General features: G+C 44.0%; 1 protein-coding gene across 1 annotated transcript in view; it reads left to right on the top strand.

Annotated features, from left to right (window-relative positions):
* Positions 1 to 17,774, top strand: part of LOC130865035 (cytochrome P450 2B2-like) — a 37,631-nt gene extending 19,857 nt beyond the window's left edge. Inside the window, exons 2-9 of the mRNA XM_057755873.1 lie at positions 683 to 845; positions 983 to 1,132; positions 2,957 to 3,117; positions 3,818 to 3,994; positions 4,425 to 4,566; positions 6,525 to 6,712; positions 6,885 to 7,026; positions 16,986 to 17,774. Of these exons, the coding sequence (XP_057611856.1) occupies positions 683 to 845; positions 983 to 1,132; positions 2,957 to 3,117; positions 3,818 to 3,994; positions 4,425 to 4,566; positions 6,525 to 6,712; positions 6,885 to 7,026; positions 16,986 to 17,167 (1,305 nt within the window). The 3' untranslated portion in view covers positions 17,168 to 17,774. The remainder of the gene's footprint in view (positions 1 to 682; positions 846 to 982; positions 1,133 to 2,956; positions 3,118 to 3,817; positions 3,995 to 4,424; positions 4,567 to 6,524; positions 6,713 to 6,884; positions 7,027 to 16,985) is intronic.
* The last annotated feature ends 568 nt before the right edge of the window (positions 17,775 to 18,342 follow it).

Here is an 18,342-nt window from a genome sequence, read left to right as displayed (position 1 = left end):
CTTCCCATGTAACCCAGTGGGTAGGTCAGGGCAGTTTTCTCTGAATGTTGTCAGGAAGCATTGGACAGGCTGAAGCTGGACCACAGGAAGCATGGTTCAGCTGGCCAGACTGAAGAATATGGGCATGGAACTAATGCACATCTGCACCCATATCTGTATCTATTATTTTTGAGGTAGGGTCATGTGCAGGCAAGACTGGCTTCAAACTGGATGTGCAGACGAGGATGACTACTGATTCTCTGGTCTCTACTTCTCTTGTGCCAGAATTATAAATAAATAAGTGTTGCTGCCAAGCGGTGGTGGCGCACACATTTAATCCCATCACTCAGGAGGCAGAGGCAGGCGGATCTCTGGGAGTTCGAGGCCAGCCTGGTCTACAAGAGCTAGTTCCAGGACAGGAACCAAAGCTACAGAGAAACCCTGTCTTGAACCCCCCCCCCCCAAAAAAAAATGTTGCCCTGTTTCCCTACTCTACAGTGCTGGTGTACTGATTAGAAAATCCAACCAATCAGTGCAGACCCTGCCTGTCTGGTGAATTAACCTTCACCTCTTAGGTCCTCAGGAGAGGAAGGGTGGTCAGGGGAGGGGCACCTACTTACCAGTCTGTGTCTAGGTGTTTTCACAGTGTAACAACAACGTCTGCACTGACTAACCACAACCCTGGTGCCTTTATGTTTGGCAGCTTCAAGAAAAATATGGAGACGTGTTCACAGTGCACCTGGGACCGAGGCCCGTGGTCATGTTGTGTGGGACAGAGGCCATAAGGGAGGCTCTGGTGGACCAAGCTGAGGCTTTCTCTGGCCGGGGGACAGTTGCTGTGCTTGAGCCAATTGTACAGGGATATGGTGAGATACGGGACAGGGTGAAGTGGAAGATGAGGTCCGGGAAGATGTGGATGAGAGGTGGAGCCTGAGCTGTGGGGAAGGACTCAGGGTCTTTGAACTTCTATTATAATCCAGCCATGCTTCCCCTATGTTCCTAGGTGTGATATTTTCCAGTGGCGAACGCTGGAAGACCCTTAGGCGATTCTCTCTGGCCACCATGAAGGATTTTGGAATGGGCAAGCGGAGTGTGGAGGAGAGGATTCAGGAGGAGGCCCGATGTCTGGTGGAGGAGCTGCGGAAATCCCAGGGTGAGTCCCAGAGAATGGGCAGAAAGGAAGATGGTGACCCAGGGACCTGGGTGCAGAGCCTAAGAGAAAGACAAGGGTAGAGAAACAGACAGACAGACAGACAGTCACACACACACACACACACACACACACACACACACACACACACACAGACATTGGAAGGATGAGATAAGGACAGAGGTGGGAAGAGAGAATCACAAGAGCAGGAAAGACATGTGAGGTATTTTGTTTCCAAAATAACTAAGATGCACGTACTGCCCATAGTGGTCTATTCTCTTCAGAAAGTCAATCTGTGAATTATTTTTCTTTGTCAATTGGATAGTTTTGGTGAACACTCATCCTCTCAGAACTCAGAAGATGAACTTATGGCAAGACAGCCATAATTTCAAGGCCAGCCCTGTCTACAATGTGAGGTCCTGCCTTTGATGTGGCTGTGGCTGAATTGTGGAGAGCTTACAACACCACATACAGTTGGCATGGTCCTGCATGTTTGTAATCCCAGCACTCCAGAGGTGGAGGCAAGAGAATGAGAATTTCAAGTCCCTCTTCTATTGCACAAAGTCTTCAGGAACATTTTGACTTAATCGTTATAATTGCTCCCATCCCTGCCGCCCCCCGTCTCATCAAAGGCAAATACAGACCTTTAGTTGATGAAGGGAATGGAGCAGGAGGATCTGCAGACATGGCCTAAGCATGTTTTCTTCCTTGTGAGTGTGCTGGTGAGCAGCAGTAAGCACAGAGGCTCATGGGAGTTTGATTTTGGTAAAAATTAGAGGTACTCTGAGGATACTTTAAGTTTGTTATATCAAGGGCACATTGATGACAAGACTGTTGCTTGCACCTCCATTTCTTTACACGGGGTATTTTCCATTTCTTATTGACCTTGAGATCTGGGAGGTCAGTGCATAACTGCGGAGGGAAGAAAGGTGCAGATGGTGAGAAGAATGATGGGAGAAAGAAGTCAGTGACGGAGGGACCCAGAGGAAGAGAAACAAGCTGAGAATCAAGCTAAAAATGGACTGAGAGTGAAGCTGCTGAGCCCCAGGAGAGTATCCTCATAGGATCAGAGACCACAGACAAGACAGCCCCAGGGTGAAGGGAAAGTGTAACCCAATACTGTTGCACTGACAATAGCCCTACAACTGCCAGGGTCCATGACTGAACCTAGTATACAAAGCTGCAGGCAACAGCGGTTGATGGCTTCTGGAACACCATAGAACTCAGAAGTCAGAGAAGAGAGGGATGGAGGACATCAGAGAAGGAATGGAAGACGTCAGAGAAGGGAAGGAGGAAGTCAGGGAAGGGATGGAGGAACTCGGAATAGGGATGGAGGAAGTCAGAGAAGGGACGGAGGAAGACAGGCAGATAGGCATGGAGTGTACAGGGCTTGTAATTGACACAGCCATCCCTGAACTCTTCTGTGCACCATTCCTGCCAGTGGCAGTTAGCTATCAGTTCAGAGTGACGATGTCGTCCTGGGAGGAGGAGCAGGTGCAGACTGACTGCACTCACTCTATGTCTTGTTCCTAGAATCCTAATTGCAGCCATGTTCCAGCCACGATTAGCTGAGTTTCCTTGGTGAAGGTGCATCCCTTTCTGTATATAGTAATAGCATCCCATATTCTGTACAGTACTGAGGGAGTTAAATAAAGGGATGCACGCATCTCTGAGTGAAGAGCCCACACTCTTATGTGCACCATATATACAAATGTGTTGCTGTTCATTAAGCAGTGAGTGGTGGGGACAGCTTTACAGAGATGGGGCTGAAGCCAAATACTCCCCTAATTCTGTATTCTCTGTCTCTTCTCCTGTGTCCTCCTCCAGGAGCCCCCCTGGACCCTACCTTCATCTTCCAGTCCATCACAGCCAACATCATCTGCTCCATTGTCTTTGGAGAGCGCTTTGACTACAAAGATCGCCAGTTCCTGCACCTGTTGGAGCTGATTTATAAGACCATCTCGCTTATCAGCTCATTCTCCAGCCAGGTCAGTGGGTGGGAAGAGAGGAGCATTGAAGGCAGAGGAAAGAAAAGACTGCTTTGTGAGTGAAGAAGGCTGGAAGAAGGATAGAGACAACCTGGAAAAGCAAGGAGCCTGTGACCTGGAGAGATGGAGGGAAGGAGGAACAGAGGGAGAGAGGGATGCTGAGCACAGTGGAGAGACCTGAATGTAGAAATACAGAGCCATCCAGACGTGAGAAAATGATGACGTGGGGGATACAGCTGTTACTTAGAGGACAGAGGACACAGTATTTCATGCATGAGTCCTTGAGTTCATCCCCAGTCCTTGGTGGTGTACAACACATGGAATTCCAGCATTTTGGTGTTAGAGACTGGGGTATCAGAAATTTGGGCTGATCCTTGGCTACATGTTGAATTTAAATCCTGTGTGGCGTTAATGTGTTCAAAATACAATACCCCACAAATGAAAACAAATTAAGACAAAACAGCAAAGAAGATGGGAGAGAGAGCAGACGAGAGGAAAACGGAGATACAGAGAATGTAAAATGAAGGTTATAGACTGATTTAGAGATAAAGGTTGAAGACGTGTATGTATGTTGTCCATATATGAGAGGGGTGTGTCTGTGTGTGTGTGTTTCTTCATGACATCTGTGGACCTAGGAGCACTGCCCACTTCCTGAGACCTGGTAACTCCATGTGACCTGCTGGGCCCTTCTTTCTTGCAGGTGTTTGAGCTCTATTCAGGTTTCCTGAAGTTTTTTCCTGGTACCCACAGACAAATCTACAAAATCCTGCAGGAGATCCTTGACTACATTGGTCACAGTGTGGAGAAGCACCAGGAAACCTTGGACCCCAACAATCCAAGAGACTTTATTGATACCTACCTTCTACGCATGGAGAAGGTTAAATCCTGTGCGAATGAGAGGGGATGGCTGAGAGTGAAGGCTGAGGATGTGAGCAGAGGAAAAGGGGGCAGAGGATGGGGCGGAGAAACAGGAAATGGAGTGGAAGAGATGCAGAAGGATCTGGAAAATGATGAAAATAAAAGGAAGAGAAAATGTGATAGGGAGAAAGAAGGCTGGGGAAGAAACACAGAAAAAAAGCAGAAAAGACCTCAGAGGAAAAAAGAGCCTGGGAGACAAAAAAAATGCTAAACTACCAGAGAGCACAGTAGAAAGAGAAGACAGAACAGAGACCAAGTGACATTGTCGAGGACTGAGAAATGCCATGTGGTCCAGATAGTGAGACAGGACAGTTCCCAGGATGTGTGTGCATCTTCCTGCAAGGCTCCAGGCACCCTGACCCTCCCTTCTCTTTCCCATCTGGAACCAGGAGAAGTCCAACCAACACACGGAGTTCCATCACCAGAACCTCATCATCTCCGTGCTGTCTCTCTTCTTTGCTGGCACCGAGACCAGCAGCACCACGCTCCGCTTTGGCTTCCTGCTCCTGCTAAAATACCCCCATGTAGCAGGTGAGCCACAGGCGGCCAGTAGGGGATTCTTCTAGCTACCCTTTTCTACAGAGGTTTGTGTGGATGAGAGAGACATGAGACTCTTACATCTGGAGCTCTGAAGGTTTTGGTCTACTTCTAACCTAAGGCAGTGCTGTGGGTGGTGTGCGAATGAACACTCAGCTGGTCCATTTCCATTGTTTTCTGCTATAACTTGAAGGTTGGATCATCTGTCCTTCCTTTCTCCTTTCCTTCCTTCCTTCCTTTCTTCCTTCCTTCCTTCCTTCCTTCCTTCTTCCTTCCTTCCTTCCTTCCTTCTTCCTTCCTTCCTTCCTTCCTTCCTTCCTTCCTTCCTTCCTTCCTTCCTTCCTTCTTTTGTCTTTGCATCCATCTGATACTCATTCATCTTTCTGTCCATCCACCTGTTCTCTTTACCCATTCTATTCATGTTTCATCCATTATCTAACATCTATATATTCATTTTCCCTCTACACACCTGTGCACCCACATATTAATACTCTGTCCATCTTCTCTATACTCATAGATGATTAATCCTTGATTCTTTCATCTCTGTTTGACCCAATGACATATACTTCATTCATTTATGTGAATGAATCAGTTTGTGAGTTTTATTCTTTATCATAACTAGTTGAGCAGGCTCTCTGTCATTTATTCATTGGTTCATTCATATACAAATCTTCTCATTCCTTAAGCCTTCCCATTAGCCTTTGAATTCACCCCTCATGTGTCAATCCATTCCTCCATGTATCCATTTAATAATTCATTCATTTATCTGTGATTTATTCAATATGCCTACCTATTTATTCCTATATTTGCTCATTTATTCATTAATTTATTCCTTTGCTAAGCCTAACATCACATCATTATTGGTTAGTTATGTTCATTGATTTATTTGTGTGTGCACCATTTTTGACTCATTAATTGATTAATACAGTGAGTGAGAAGTAGAATATGGACATCCAGTTTTGCTTTGCTCATTTCACTCAGTCAGCAATCTTTCCTTTAGTAACCGACTCATCCATTGCTTGGCTGACTTACACACTCACATTCTACGAATATGAAATCAATGATCACATTGTTGTGAGTTTGTTTGCTGCAGCACATGTGTGGAGGTGGGAGGGCAACTTTGTGCAGTTGGATAGCTCCTCCATATTCACATGGGTCCTGATGTCAAAGTCAGCCTCTCTCAAGATGCAAGTCAAGTGCATTTTTCTGGCTGTGCCCTTTCATTGGTTAATATATTCACCAATGTGTTCATATTCTGTATTTTGTTATCCATAGATTAATTTACTTCCCCTTTATTCCTGAGGATATAGCCTCAGATTGTTAGCCTGTATTTTTATTTTGTTAAACTAATGTTTTTTGCTGTTTTGTCTGCATATATGTCTGTGTGAGGGGTTTGGATCCCCTTGACCCAGAGTCACAAACAGTGTGAGCTTCCATGAGGGTGCTGGAAACGGAACCCGGGTCCTCTTGAAGAGCATCCAGTGCTCTTAACCTCCGAGACATCTTCTCTCCAGCCTCCTGGATTGTTAAATTGTTAAATATAAACTCCATGCAAAGAACTCTCTCTCTCTCTCTTTCTGTCTCTCTCATGCATGACCACAAATTATAACATTATATTTCAAATGCAGAAAATTCCTACCATCTTCTCCTCCAGCCTTCAGTCAGACTGATAGATGAAAATAGCCCTTTGCTGTGGGTTTTCCTTTTCTCTGTATTAGGAGCTAGGTTGGAGCTGTGAGGAGAATCTCTTAACATAGTTCTAAGCGTGGCTGGAGAGACAGATGCCTGAGAGAAACGCAGGTGTGCATGTCCCAGAGTGCACTGTGTCTCTCTCAACAGAGTCTCCTGGATCTGCACTGTTCCTAAGCTGTTGGCTCACAGAAAACAGGGTCACTGTGCATTGCCTCCGTGAAGGGGGCAAGCATTGTCTGCTGTCTCCCTTTTCTGTACAGAGAAAGTCCAAAAGGAGATCGATCAGGTGATCGGCTCACACCGCCCACCAACTCTTGATGACCGCACCAAAATGCCTTTCACTGAGGCTGTCATTCGAGAGATCCAGAGATTTGCAGATATTACCCCGATTGGTTTGCCGCACAAAGTCACCAAAGACACTTTGCTCCGAGGGTACCTGCTCCCCAAGGTGAGACCAGCTGCGATTCTACATCTCTGTGCCATGAACATCCTCCACTCTCCCAGTCACCACTCTGGGCCGATTTGTGGTTTACCAGCCTTCTGTGGATCACTAAGGACTGACTGTCTGCAGATGGGAGCCAGGGTTTGCTAATATCATTGCCTCTCACAATGTCTCCTAGAACACTGAAGTGTACCCCATCCTGAGTTCAGCTCTCCATGACCCACGGTACTTTGAACAACCAGATGCCTTCAATCCTGACCACTTCCTGGATGTCAATGGGGATCTGAAGAAAAATGAAGCTTTTATGCCCTTCTCTATAGGTGAGACTGACCCGTGCTTCATTTCCCAGACACTAGAGGGCAGGCTTACCTTCCAGGATACAGTCAGGACTAGGTGTAGTTTATTCCAGCCTGGAACCCACTGGACCTGGCTACTGTCCCAGGAAGGGTCTCTTTAACTAAAGGGGCATCCTGCTCAGGAGGATTTTGGAGAGGTATTGAAAAGCCTCTAAACCTGAGCAAATTTATTTCCTTAATTGGTTTTTTTTTTTATGAGTGGAGAATATTTTTAAACTAGTGAAACCAGTTTTCTCTAATCATGATTAAATGGCTGACAGAAGAGAACAATGGATGTTCACAGAGAACACAAGGGGCTAAGTCCACAACCAGGTTCCTCCCTCCACTCCCAGCAGTAAACAACAGATTAATTAATAGAGACAATGGGGACATAGATATTCCCAGGTCAGGATGTTTGGCATTTTGTTTTTTTGCTTTATCTTTTTTGTTAATTTTTAAATTTTTTTTTATTGAAATTTCCACCTCCTCTCTGCCTCCCATTTTTCTTCCCCCTTCCCCCACTCCTCCCCCCATTCCTTTCCCCCTCCCTCTCCAGTCAGAAGAACAGTCAGGGTTCCCTGCCCTGTGGGAAGTCCAAGGTCCTCCCCCCTCCATCCAGGTCTAGGAAGGTGAGCATCCAAACAGGCTAGGTTCTGATCTATTGGGAGCTCACCAAGGCCAGCTGGACTGGGATTGAAAAAGAATGGGATAAAACTGGACTCTCTGAACATGGCGGACAATGAGGGCTGATGAGAAGCCAAAGACAATGGCACTGGGTTTTGATCCTACTGCATGAACTGGCTTTGTGGGAGCCTAGCCTGTTTGGATGCTCGCCTTCTTAATTTATTTTTTTTGAGCTCTACATTTTTCTCTGCTCCCCTCCTTGCCTCTCCCTTCCCCTTAAACCCTCTCCCAAGGTCCCCATGCTCCCAATTTACTCAGGAGATCTTGTCATTTTCTACTTCCAATGTAGATTAGATCAATGTATGTCTCTCTTAAGGTCCTCATTGCTGTCTAGATTCTCTGGGATTGTGATTTGTTGGCTGGTTTTCTTTGCTTTATGTTTAAAAACCACTTATGAGTGAGTACATGTGATAACTGTCTTTCTGGGTATGTGTTACCCCATGCAAAATGATGTTTTCTATCTCCATTCATTTGGCTGCAAAATTCTAGATGTCATTATTTTTTCTGCAGTGTAGTACTCCACTGTGTAAATGTACCACATTTTCCTTATCCATTCTTCAGGCGAGGGGCATTTAGGTTGTTTCCAGGTTCTGGCTATGACAAACAATTCTGGTTTGAACATAGTTGAGCACATGTCCTTGTGGAATGCTTGAGCATCCTTTGGATATATACCCAAAAGTGGTATTACTGGATCTTGAGGAAGGCTGTTTCCTAATTTTCTGACATCCAAAGAGGCTGTACCAGCTTGCATTCCCACCAGCAATGCGGGAGTGTTCCCTTTATCCTACAATCTCTCCAGCATAAGTTGTCATCAGTGTTTTTGATATTGGTCATTCTTACAGGTGTAAGATGGAATCTCAGAGTTGTTGGATTTGCATTTCTCTGTTGGCTAAGGATGTTGAACATTTACTTAAATGTTTTTCAGCCATTTTAGATTCCTCTGTTGAGAATTCTCTGTTTAGGTTTGTACTCCATTTTTTAAATTGGGTTATTTGTTCTTTTGATGACCATTTTCTTTATTTCTTTGTATATTTTGGAGATCAGACCTCTGTCTGATGTGGGGTTAGTGAAGATCTTTTTCCATTCTGTAGGATGTTATTTTGTCTTGTTGACCATGTCCTTTGCTTTTCCGAAGCCTTTAGGTTTCAGAAGGTCCCATTTATTAATTGCTTCTCTCAGTGTCTGTGCTGCTGGAGTTATATTTAGGAAGTGGTCTCCTGTGCCAATGCATTCTAGTGTACTTCCCAAGGTTCAGTGTGGTTGGCTTTATGTTAAGGTCTTTGATCCATTTGGACTTGAGTTTTGTGCATGATGATAGGTATGGGTCTATTTTTATTCTTCTACTTGTTGATAATAAGTCATGCCAGCACCATTTGTTAAATATGCTTTCTTTTTTCCATTTGATATTTTTTTGCTTGTTTGTCAAAAATCAGGTGTTCAAAGATGTGTGCATTAATATCCCAGTCTTCTATTCAGTCCTCCCATCTGTTTTTATGCCAATATCAGGCTGTTTTCAGTACTGTAGCTCTGTAGCAGAGTTTAAAGTCACAGATTATGATGCCTCCAGAAGTTCTTTTATTGTACAGGATTGTTTTGGCTATCCTGCATTTTTTGATTTTCCATATGAAGTTGAGTACTGCTCTTTTGATGTCTGTGAAGAATTTTGTTGGGATTTTGATGGACATTGCATTGAATCTGTAGATTTCTTTCTGTGAGATTGCCATTTTACTATGTTAATTCTGCCTATCCAAGAGAATGGGAGATCTTTTCACCTCTCGTGTCTTTTTCAATTTCTTTCTTCAAAGATTTAAAGTTCTGGTCATCACAAGTCTTCTACTTGTTTGGTTAGAGTTACTCAGAGATATTTTATGATATTTGTGGCTATCGTGAAGGGTGATGCTTCTGCGATATCTGGATGTCCATGTCCTTTAAGTTTTCCAGTTTTGTGGAGTACATACAGGTTTTTGAAATATGATGATGATTCTCTAGATTTCCTCTATGCCTGTTGTATTTTCCTCCTTTTCATTTCTGATTTTATTAATTTCGATATTCTCTTTCTGCCTTTTCTTTAGTTTGGATAAAGATTTGTCTATTTTGTTGATTTTCTCGAAGAGCCAACTCTTTGTCTCATTGATTCTTTATTATTTTCTTTGTTTCTATTTTGTTGGTTTCAGCTCTCAATTTGATTATTTTTTGCTGTCTAGTTCTCTTAGGTGAGATTGGTCTGGATTCATTCCTGCGTAGGTTCCTGAATTGGGTTGGTCCTACAAAGGTCCCTGGCTCTGATCTACTCCCTTGGAGATCCCAGATTTGGGTGCTCCCAGACCTGCAGAGGACCTGGCTCAGGCTTACTCCCTCAGATGTCCCAGAATCATACTCGGGCCTGCAAAGATTTATGGTTCCTGCCTATTTCATTTGACATCTCAGACCAATGTCCAGACCCACAGAGGTTCTGGCTCAGACCTACTTTCTCTGACTTACCAGACTCATGCCTGGATCTGCAGAGATGTCTGGTTCCTGACTATTCCCTTAGAGGTTCCAGATTCTTGTCCAGACCCACAGAGGTCCTGGTCAGGCCTAGTTTGTGGAAGGTCCTAGACTCACGCCCAGACCCACAAGGGTCCTGGCTTAGGTCTACTCCCTTGAAGGTTCCAGATTCACATCCCAACATGCAGCGGTCTCTGTCTCTGTGTCTGACTCACTTGCTCAGCAGTTGCTCACCTGTACCTGCTCCCATGGAGATCACTGCATCAAGCCTGCTCTGGCTCAGGTCACTGGCCCAGTCCTGCTTCCGCAAATGACCCTGGTCTGGAATCTGCTCCTGCTCTCATGGAGTTCACTGTCTGAGCTCAGGATGTCTTTAAAGTCAATGCAGCAATGCCTAGATAAATTCCTCAAGTGCAGAAGACAGTTCCTCCACTTTAGAAAGTGCAATGATCAAAGTAATCCATACTTTGTTTTCCAGTTGCATCAAATCCACTAATTCTTTCTTTTCCTATTAAACTTGTTTATTAATTTTCCCTTGTTATTAAAAATAGATTCTTTCCCTATCCAATATATGCTGATTACAGTTTTCCCTCCCTTTCCTCCTCCCAGTTCCCCTCCACCCTCCCTACCCACAGGATACATCCCTTTCTGTCTCTCATTAGAAAAGAACAGGCTTCTAAGCAATAACAACCAAACATGATGAAATAAAATATAAGATAAAACAAAAACCATCACTTCAATGTTATACAGTGCAAACCAACAGAAGGAGTAGAGCCCACGAGAAGGCATGAGAACCAGAGACCCACTCATTCGCACACTCAGGAATCCATGGAAACACTAAACTGAAAGCTATAAGATGTGCACAGAGGACCTGGTGCAGAACCGAGCAGGCCCTGTGCCTGCTGCCTCAGTCTGAGTTCATATGAGCTTTGCTCAGTTGGTTCAGAACCTTGTTCTCTTGGTGTCCTGAATCCCCTCCAACTCTTACCCTCTGTCTGCCTCCTCTTCCTCTGGGTGCTCTGAGCTCTGAGGGGAGGGTTTTGACAAAGACATTCCATTTAGAGCTCTGTGTTCCAAGGTTTCTCTCTCTGTGAAACGTCTGGCTGTGTGTCTTTGTGAATTTGTTTCCATCTGCTGCAAGGGGAAGCTTCTCTGGTGATGGCTGAATAAGGAAGGCATTGATTTATGAGTGTAGCAGAATATCTTTAAGAGTTTTTTATTTTTTTCCTTTTGAGCAATAGCATTTTTTATCTTATGTCTCTGAGCTATCTAGTCCCTGGTTCTTGGTCACTCAAGCAATGCTGTATATTCAACCATAAATTGGATAATTACTCCCACAATGCACTGCATTGTGCCACTGTTGAGCACTAGTATTTCATACAGGCAGGATAGCATGGTTCATCAAAGGTTTTGTGGCTGGATTGGTGTATACATTTCTCATTTGGTAGCCTGTAGAATACTTACTATACCGAAGACGCTAGAACATGGAGGTGAAGGTTCTACATAGGCACCAGCTAGATGTCTCCAGTCCGGTGTATTGTGTGGGAATTGTCTTCAGCGATGAAGCCTTGCTGTCAGTTTGTGGATTCAACCTACTGTCTTGGTAATAGCCTTGGGTTGTTTGGGGTCTTCCATGGGACCTCTTTGGCCAGAAACTCAATTGAATGTAGCCTAGTTCTGGAACTAGAAGCTTCATTTAGTGAGAAGAGATGGCCAGTTGGGACCAAGTATCCCTCATTATTTGGAGACCTCATTTGAATTGCCTTTCTTTAGTTTAGGAAGTTTCTACTGAACTAGGTTTCCATACCAACACTCAAAGCCCCTCAATTCTACCTGTCTCTCCCCACACTCTATCCCTCAAGCCCATCTCTCCTCCCACCTGATCTTTCCTTTCCTGTCCCTTCTGATGCCCCTAGACCACCCATGAACTCTATTCTATTTTCCTGTCCCAGGAGATAATTGTTCCCCTCCTAATAGTTTTGCCTATATATAACCTTTCTAGGTCTATGGTTATCATTTATTTAATGACTAATATCCACATATAAGTGAATACATGCCATGTTTATCTTCTTGGGCCTGGGCTACCTCACTCAGGATTCTTTTATAGTTCCATCCTTTTGCCTGAAAATTTCTCAATTTTTTTAAACAGCTGAATAATCCTCCATTGTATAAATGTAACACATTTTATTCATCCTTCTGTTGAGGAACATGCAGGTTGTTTCCAATTCTGGCTCTAAGAATAGAGCAGCCAGAGTGACCCCAGGATATTTATATTATGTGAAGCTGTTGTGAAAGATGTTGTTTCCCTGGGTTCTTTTTCAGTGCGTTTGTCATTTGTATATAGCAGAGCAACTGGTTTTTGTGAGTTAATTTTGTGTCCAGCTATTTTGCTGAAAGTGTTTATCAGCTGTGGGAATTACCCAGTGGAAATCACACACAGAGAAACACACAGACACACACACACAATTATATCATCTGATAATAAGTACACTTTGACTTCTTCCTTTTTAATTTGTATGCCCTTGGTCTCCTTCAGTTGTATTATTACTTTAGCTAAGACTTCAAGTATTCTGTTGAACAGATTTGGAGATTTTAGACAACATTGTCTTGTTCTGAATTTTAGTGGAATTGCTTTGAGTTCCTCTCTATTTAAGCTGATGTGGGCTGTAGGCATGCTGTAAACTGTCTTTGTTATGTGTAGGTATGTCCCTTGTATCTCTATGCTCTCCAGTACATTTATCATGAAGAGGCATTGGTTATTGTCAAAGTCTTTCCTGCATCTAATGAGATGAGCACGTGATTTTTCTTTCAGTTTGTTTATATTTATTAATGTTTCATATATTGAACCATCCTGGATCTCTGGAATGAAACATATTTGATCATGGTGGACGGTCTTTTTGATGTGTTCTTGGATTTGGTCTGCAAGATTTTTATAGAGTATTTTTGCCTTTATAAGGCAAATTGGTCTGTGATTCTCTTTCTTTGTGGTTTGGATATCAGAGTAACTGTGGCCTCATAAAATGAAATGGAAAATATCATTTGTGTTTCTTATTTTGTGGAATAATTTGAGAAGTATTGACATGAACTCCTCTTTGAAAGTCTGATAGAATTCTGTGTTGAAACTCTCTGTCCCTAGGCTTTCTTTTTTTTTTTCCCCCGGGATTTGGGGGTGGGGTACATTGGGAGACTTTCAGTGACTGTTTCCATTTCTCTAGGGATTATAGGTCTGTTTAAATTCCTTATTTGATCTTGATTTAACTTTGGTAAGTAGTACCTATCAAGAAAAGTATCCATCTCTTTTAGATCTTCTAATTTGTGGAATACAAGTTTTTTAAGTATGTTCTTTAAATTCTCTGATTTCCTCAGTGGGCTCTTATGGATTCACATTGTGAATCAGGCTGTTCCTGATTGTGTTTTTATGCTGACACCCAGGGATCTGGTTTTGGGATGATTATAGGTCTAAGTGCCGATTTCTGGGTTTGTCTTTGTTGGGTGGGTGTTTGGTTTCTTGGTTTCTGGGTTTTAGGTGAGCATGATGGCTGTGTGTTTCCTCATAGGAAATTTTCTGTGGACCTGTTTCCCTGTCCTGCCCAGCTGGTGTGTTCCTAGGGAATTCCTGCTGGTGTTGGAGGCTGGAATAATGGGATAAGTTGGGGAGAAGGAAGATTGGAGGATAAGATCTTTGTGATTCACTGGGGATGGGGTCAGGCAGGCAAGGGAGAACACAACAGGCATTCTGCTACAGAGCTGGAGCTGAGACTGGGGTAGTGGTGGGTGGATCTGGAGAATCAGAAAGAGAGGTGTGGATTCTCTGTCAGCCTACCTGCTTCTCTGGTCAGAGTGGACTTTGGCTTAGTAATGGTGCATCCTGGGGAAGATCAGGGAAATCCAAAGAGATGTGGAATGTGGGTAGAGAAGGCTGCAGCAAGGTTTCTGTTGCAGAGGTGGGGTGAGGACTGGGGTTTGGGTTTTGGGAACAGAGGGAGAGGTGAAGATCTGTAGTCAGCCTACCTGGATCCAGGGCAGGAGTGGCCTGTGGGTTAGCAGAGGGAGTGCGAATTATTTTTCTTAGGGAACAACAACAAGAACAAATGACATCATCTATGAACTGCCATGAGCTTGTAAGGTCTTAGGGCTAGGGAGGGATTTATCTGTGAGCACTGGGGAGATGAGGCATGTCATGGTACACTTGTCTCTTTGTCTTAAATATTCTTTGGCTTGTTAAACTCCAAGAGAGATCAAAATTACTTGCATTTATTTTTTCCAAGAACCCATTCATGATGGACAAACTCTAGAACTAGAGAAAGGTCAGAGTTACAACATCCATCAGTGTCTGTAGACCAGAGGGCGCTGGGCATGGTCACACAGCTTGATGGGTGCCAGCTCTGCTTTTGACTTACTTGGCAATGCTGAAGTAGTTGGCAGCCACAGGTCAACTGATGTGAGTGACTAAGATTAGTTCTTTACTGGAAGAATATTATCTCAAGTAGTGTGTAGTTCAGTTGTTGGTATTTGATTAGTTTGTTACATACAGAAGCTGCCTCTGGCCAAATTTAATTCAGTTGAATGGACTCTATGGGATGTAAACATAGAAACTTTGTGTTCAGGTTTCTTATCTTTTGGAGAAAGAGAGGTTCTAGAAACAGTTGGTTAGCTTTTAGTTGCCCCCCCCACTCTCATACAAGGGCTGGAGCCCAGGGCTGTGTGTTACCAAGGTAAGCAAGTTCTATTCCAAAGAGCACACACCTCCATCCTCCCCCTTGTGCATTCTAGAGATGCTCTCCTGCTGAGCATGTCTGTCCTCATCCCCTCATAGAGGGATTTTAGGCAAGTGTTCTCCTGCTGAGCCATGTCTCCTCTAGGAAATGTCTAGTCCTGAGTGCCAAGTGACTTCAGTGTCCCTGGGCTCAGCCCTGCTCCTGAATTGTTCACATGACTGTCCCAAGTGTAGAAAGGCAGGAATGTGAAAAATAAATGGAGAAAAACCAATGATAGAAAGGTCTGGAGATCGAGACAGATTCCAATAAGAAAGATACACAGAGACACAAGTAATCTACAATAGGAAGAGATGTATGGTAGGAATCAGAGTATGGACATGAGAGAGAAGAAGATGCATGCAGAACCATATGTGAAGAAGTAAGTCAGGAAGAGGGGAAGGGGAGAGAGAAGGGAGGGGGAGAAAGGCACAACTAGAAGGAGGCCAAGAAGCAGGAGGGAATACACAAAAGGAAGGTGTGACAAGGTGTCCTTAGACAGAAAAACAGGAGGGGCTGAGATGCTATCTTGCCTATTTAGAAAGACAAATGAATGGAAGACATCAAAAGACACATAGGAGTGATAGATATAGACGCAGGTTCAGGTAGGCTGCCATTGGCTGAAAGGTAAAAGTAGAGAGAGACAGACAAAATGTGTTAGAGCCAAGGAGATGTCCCAAATAACCAGCGCCAGGTATGGGGACTTTGTGTTGACAGTGAGATAAGCCATTAAAAGCTGCTCTGGAAAAACCTGGGTCTCAAAACGAGTCCTAGGACAACCATCTCAGAGACCTCTCCATGAATTTCTAAGCTCATTCCACCTAAATTCTGGAAAGGTGGGGTCTAAGTGGGTAGGGTGCTTTTCCTAAATACTCCTACACAGGCATGATTTCCAACAATTGGAGGGCACACGGGTTGCTGGGAAATCTCTCCTCCACCTGGAGGCCTGAGGCAGCCAGCTGCAGATTAAGAATCACTGAGGTACAGGCAGGTGGTGGAGCCTCTGCCTGGGCTTCCAGACTCGCTTTCTCTGTGCTGCTCCATGCCCGAGGAGACAAACCGACAAGGGCTCCTTATACCCCTGAGAACCCGCTGGGTACTATGGAGCCCAAATCATGTACTTCTGACCATTTTCTATTATGTGAAAAATTGTGTTCAGAAACTTGTTGAAGTTCATTGATCTCAAGCTGAATAAGCAATTGGGGGGGGGGGAGAGAGAGAGAGAGAGAGAGAGAGAGAGAGAGAGAGAGAGAGAGAGAGAGAGGTGGTGGTGGTGGTGATGAGAGACAGAGGGGATACAGACAGGAGACAGACATTATCTTCCTGCCATGATCTCTCAAGTGCTGCACTTGCAGGCATGTGCCCCCATGCCTGGCTCATCTAGGACCCTTAATGCCATTCAATTGTTGGTCTAAGAGTCTCTGTAAACAGCACCTTCACCTTTAGGGCAGCCAATGAGATGGGGACCAATCTCCTCACATGAGAAAGAAAGGAACATTACAGATGTTGCATTATACATGTTTACACATGCATATTTGTTCCTACTCTATTGTGTTCTTCAATTCTGAAACAAAGGACTCTGATAATGAACAAAACCTAGAAATCCATCAGAAAAATTATGAGACATCCACCACCAATTTGTCTTGCATTTTATAATTGATTTATTGTATATATGCTTGCATGCATACACATGTGTGCTAGTTAGTGTGTGTATCTTTATGACAGAGGACAGATTATGGGAGTTTGTTCTCTCCTTGTAACATGTGGGTTCAGGGGGTGAACGCATGTCCCCAGGATCGATGTCAGACTGCCTTCCATGCTAGGAAGTCTCACTGGCCCTTGCACAAATTCTTTAAGGTTTTGGGAGAAACTCTTACCGTTCTTTCTTGAACAGCAGGTTAATGATCAAACTCATTCTTATCCATTGCAATGGACAGAGTTGTCTGGGTTTAGGGAAGAGACAGTCTAAAGGTTGTATACTCACCCAGGACTCACATGGCTCATTCTCTGTGCCCACAGGAAAGCGCATTTGTCTTGGCGAAGGCATTGCCCGCAACGAATTGTTCCTTTTCTTCACCACCATCCTCCAGAACTTCTCTGTGTCCAGTCCGGTGGCTCCTGAGGACATTGACCTCAGGCCCAAGGAGAGTGGCTTGACCAAAGTGGCTCCAACATACCAGATCCAGTTCTTGGCCCGCTGACTGGGCTGAGGTGGCCATGTGTCCCCACTCCTGTCGAGAATGGCCCCATCTTTCTGCCTCTGAGACCTGCTGCCAACCAGGCCGTAGGTCACTGCTCAAACCTTTCCACCTTACTTCAGCTTCTATAAAGCTCTGAGGTGTGTTCTTCTGCCCTGAGAATGGCACTGGGGAAATCACTCAGTGTCTTTCTTGATGTGTAAACCGAGACTTCAAGAGGCCACATCTCATGCTGTGTCAGTTCTCTATTGTGCCGAGCAACCAGTTTCCATGTAGAAATGTCTGGTGCTCATGAAACATTCTAATGAATGCCAGAGGTCGTGTCAGAGGAGGAGCAGGTGGAAACTGAAGTTCAAAGTGTCAGCTCACCAGGAGGAAAACTCTCTGATGGGTTAATCTTGTTTTATGTAAGACTATGAGAACACAGACTCTGCAATATCTTTTGATTCTACTTTGTTTTTACATGTTTATTGCTACACTCTTTCCCTGGTATCTGGCTTGGTGTGAGTAGATGTGGGGAGACCCTGCTACTTGTAACATAGTGTGTTTCTCTCATGAAAACAGCCTGTTCTACTGGGCATTTTACTCTGTGAATTGTCAAGAAGATGATTTCTCCCTAACTGTGTTGTCTAATATAATGGTAGCTTATACAGAATTTTGATAAATAAAAATAAACACAAGGAAATAATACACAGTCTGTGCCTATGAGCTTCCCCTAAGGGGCTGCTGAAGATCACAGCTCAAGAAAAACAGTGATCCAGCTGTCTCAAATTCCTCGAATCTTAATGCTTAGAAATGTGTCACAGGTTTTAGTGTGCACCATTAGTTGAAATAAAGCTTCAAAATAACTTTAGATTGGACCAGATGCCTTGCTAATGGTCTTTTAAAGATAAACTACCCTAGAAAACCAATCTAACATTCAGAAGACACATAGTTAAGCTGCTGATTCATTTAGGCTAGAGTCATAAATACAAAACAGCCCAATTACTGCCAGCTGACAGGTGACTAATTCCTTGCACCCTTTCCTGGCGTTTTATTGTTGATATGAAGACTCAAGTTCAGTTGACTGTTTCTTATGTATATAAGTGTTGGGTCCTGGTATTGCACAAATAACAGGGAGTAGAATATCAGACTCTAGAAATAGAAGCAACTTTTGTTCAGTCAGGACTACAGAGAGT

Source organism: Chionomys nivalis, chromosome 2 (genome assembly GCF_950005125.1).
Source record: "Chionomys nivalis chromosome 2, mChiNiv1.1, whole genome shotgun sequence".
Taxonomy (NCBI): Eukaryota; Metazoa; Chordata; class Mammalia; order Rodentia; family Cricetidae; genus Chionomys; species Chionomys nivalis.
Note: the sequence above shows the minus strand (reverse complement) of the source record. Positions and strands in the feature narration are given on the sequence as shown.